The following is a 660-nucleotide window of genomic DNA, read 5'->3' as shown; positions in this document are numbered from 1 at the left end:
AAATGTAACAGTTGTAGAACCCTGAGGACTAGTTTAACAGTTTGAAGTTGGGTCTGATGATAATGCATAGCCAATTCTAAAAAGAGGGAATCTACACTGGACTGATACAATACTTGTAATCAGAGCAGAAATGATACTAACCTCATTACTAGCAGACTGGTGATTCTGAGTTTCTTCAGTGGTGGTGCTTAAAACTACTTCATGAGAATAACAGCCAATTTCTTTGGAAACAGGAGCTTTCTCACGTGCTGGCACAGGACTGTTTGTATTCTCTGTTCCATTGACAACACCAGAACTGTCACTCAGTATACTGGTAATTTCTAATGCAGGTACATATGACAACACCTGGCCATCCATTAAGATCACATAGTCTCCACTCATGGACTGAAGGCATGGACTGGCATGAATATCCCCCTTTGCCAACATCTGTAAACAAAAAAACAATGCTTCCATCAACCCCCTTATTTCAAAACCTAGTCCTAGGTGGTATGGAAAATTACCAGTCTGCTTATTTAGGGCTAAATAACACAAAAGACAATTTAACCCAAGACACAAAGCAGTAAGCATCAGAAATGAAATAATTCTCAGCTTGAAGAAAGCAGTCTTCTGGGATTTGGCACCCTGTATATGTGGTGTTAACCGACGTTTTGGAGGAACGTC

At 40.2% G+C, this 660-nt stretch overlaps 1 protein-coding gene across 8 annotated transcripts in view; it reads right to left on the bottom strand.

The window, feature by feature from the left end:
* LOC111875288 overlaps positions 1-660 on the bottom strand; it is a 65,594-nt gene that overhangs the window by 32,949 nt on the left and 31,985 nt on the right. For all 8 annotated transcript variants that reach the window (XM_033755775.1, XM_033755774.1, XM_033755771.1 and 5 more), the window contains one exon: positions 142-426. In XM_033755775.1, the coding sequence (XP_033611666.1) occupies positions 142-426 (285 nt within the window). The remainder of the gene's footprint in view (positions 1-141; positions 427-660) is intronic.

The sequence above is a fragment of the Cryptotermes secundus genome, unplaced genomic scaffold, assembly GCF_002891405.2.
Source record: "Cryptotermes secundus unplaced genomic scaffold, Csec_1.0 scaffold1406, whole genome shotgun sequence".
Taxonomy (NCBI): Eukaryota; Metazoa; Arthropoda; class Insecta; order Blattodea; family Kalotermitidae; genus Cryptotermes; species Cryptotermes secundus.
The sequence above is the reverse complement of the archived record's forward strand: the minus strand, read 5'-3'. Positions and strand labels throughout refer to the sequence as shown.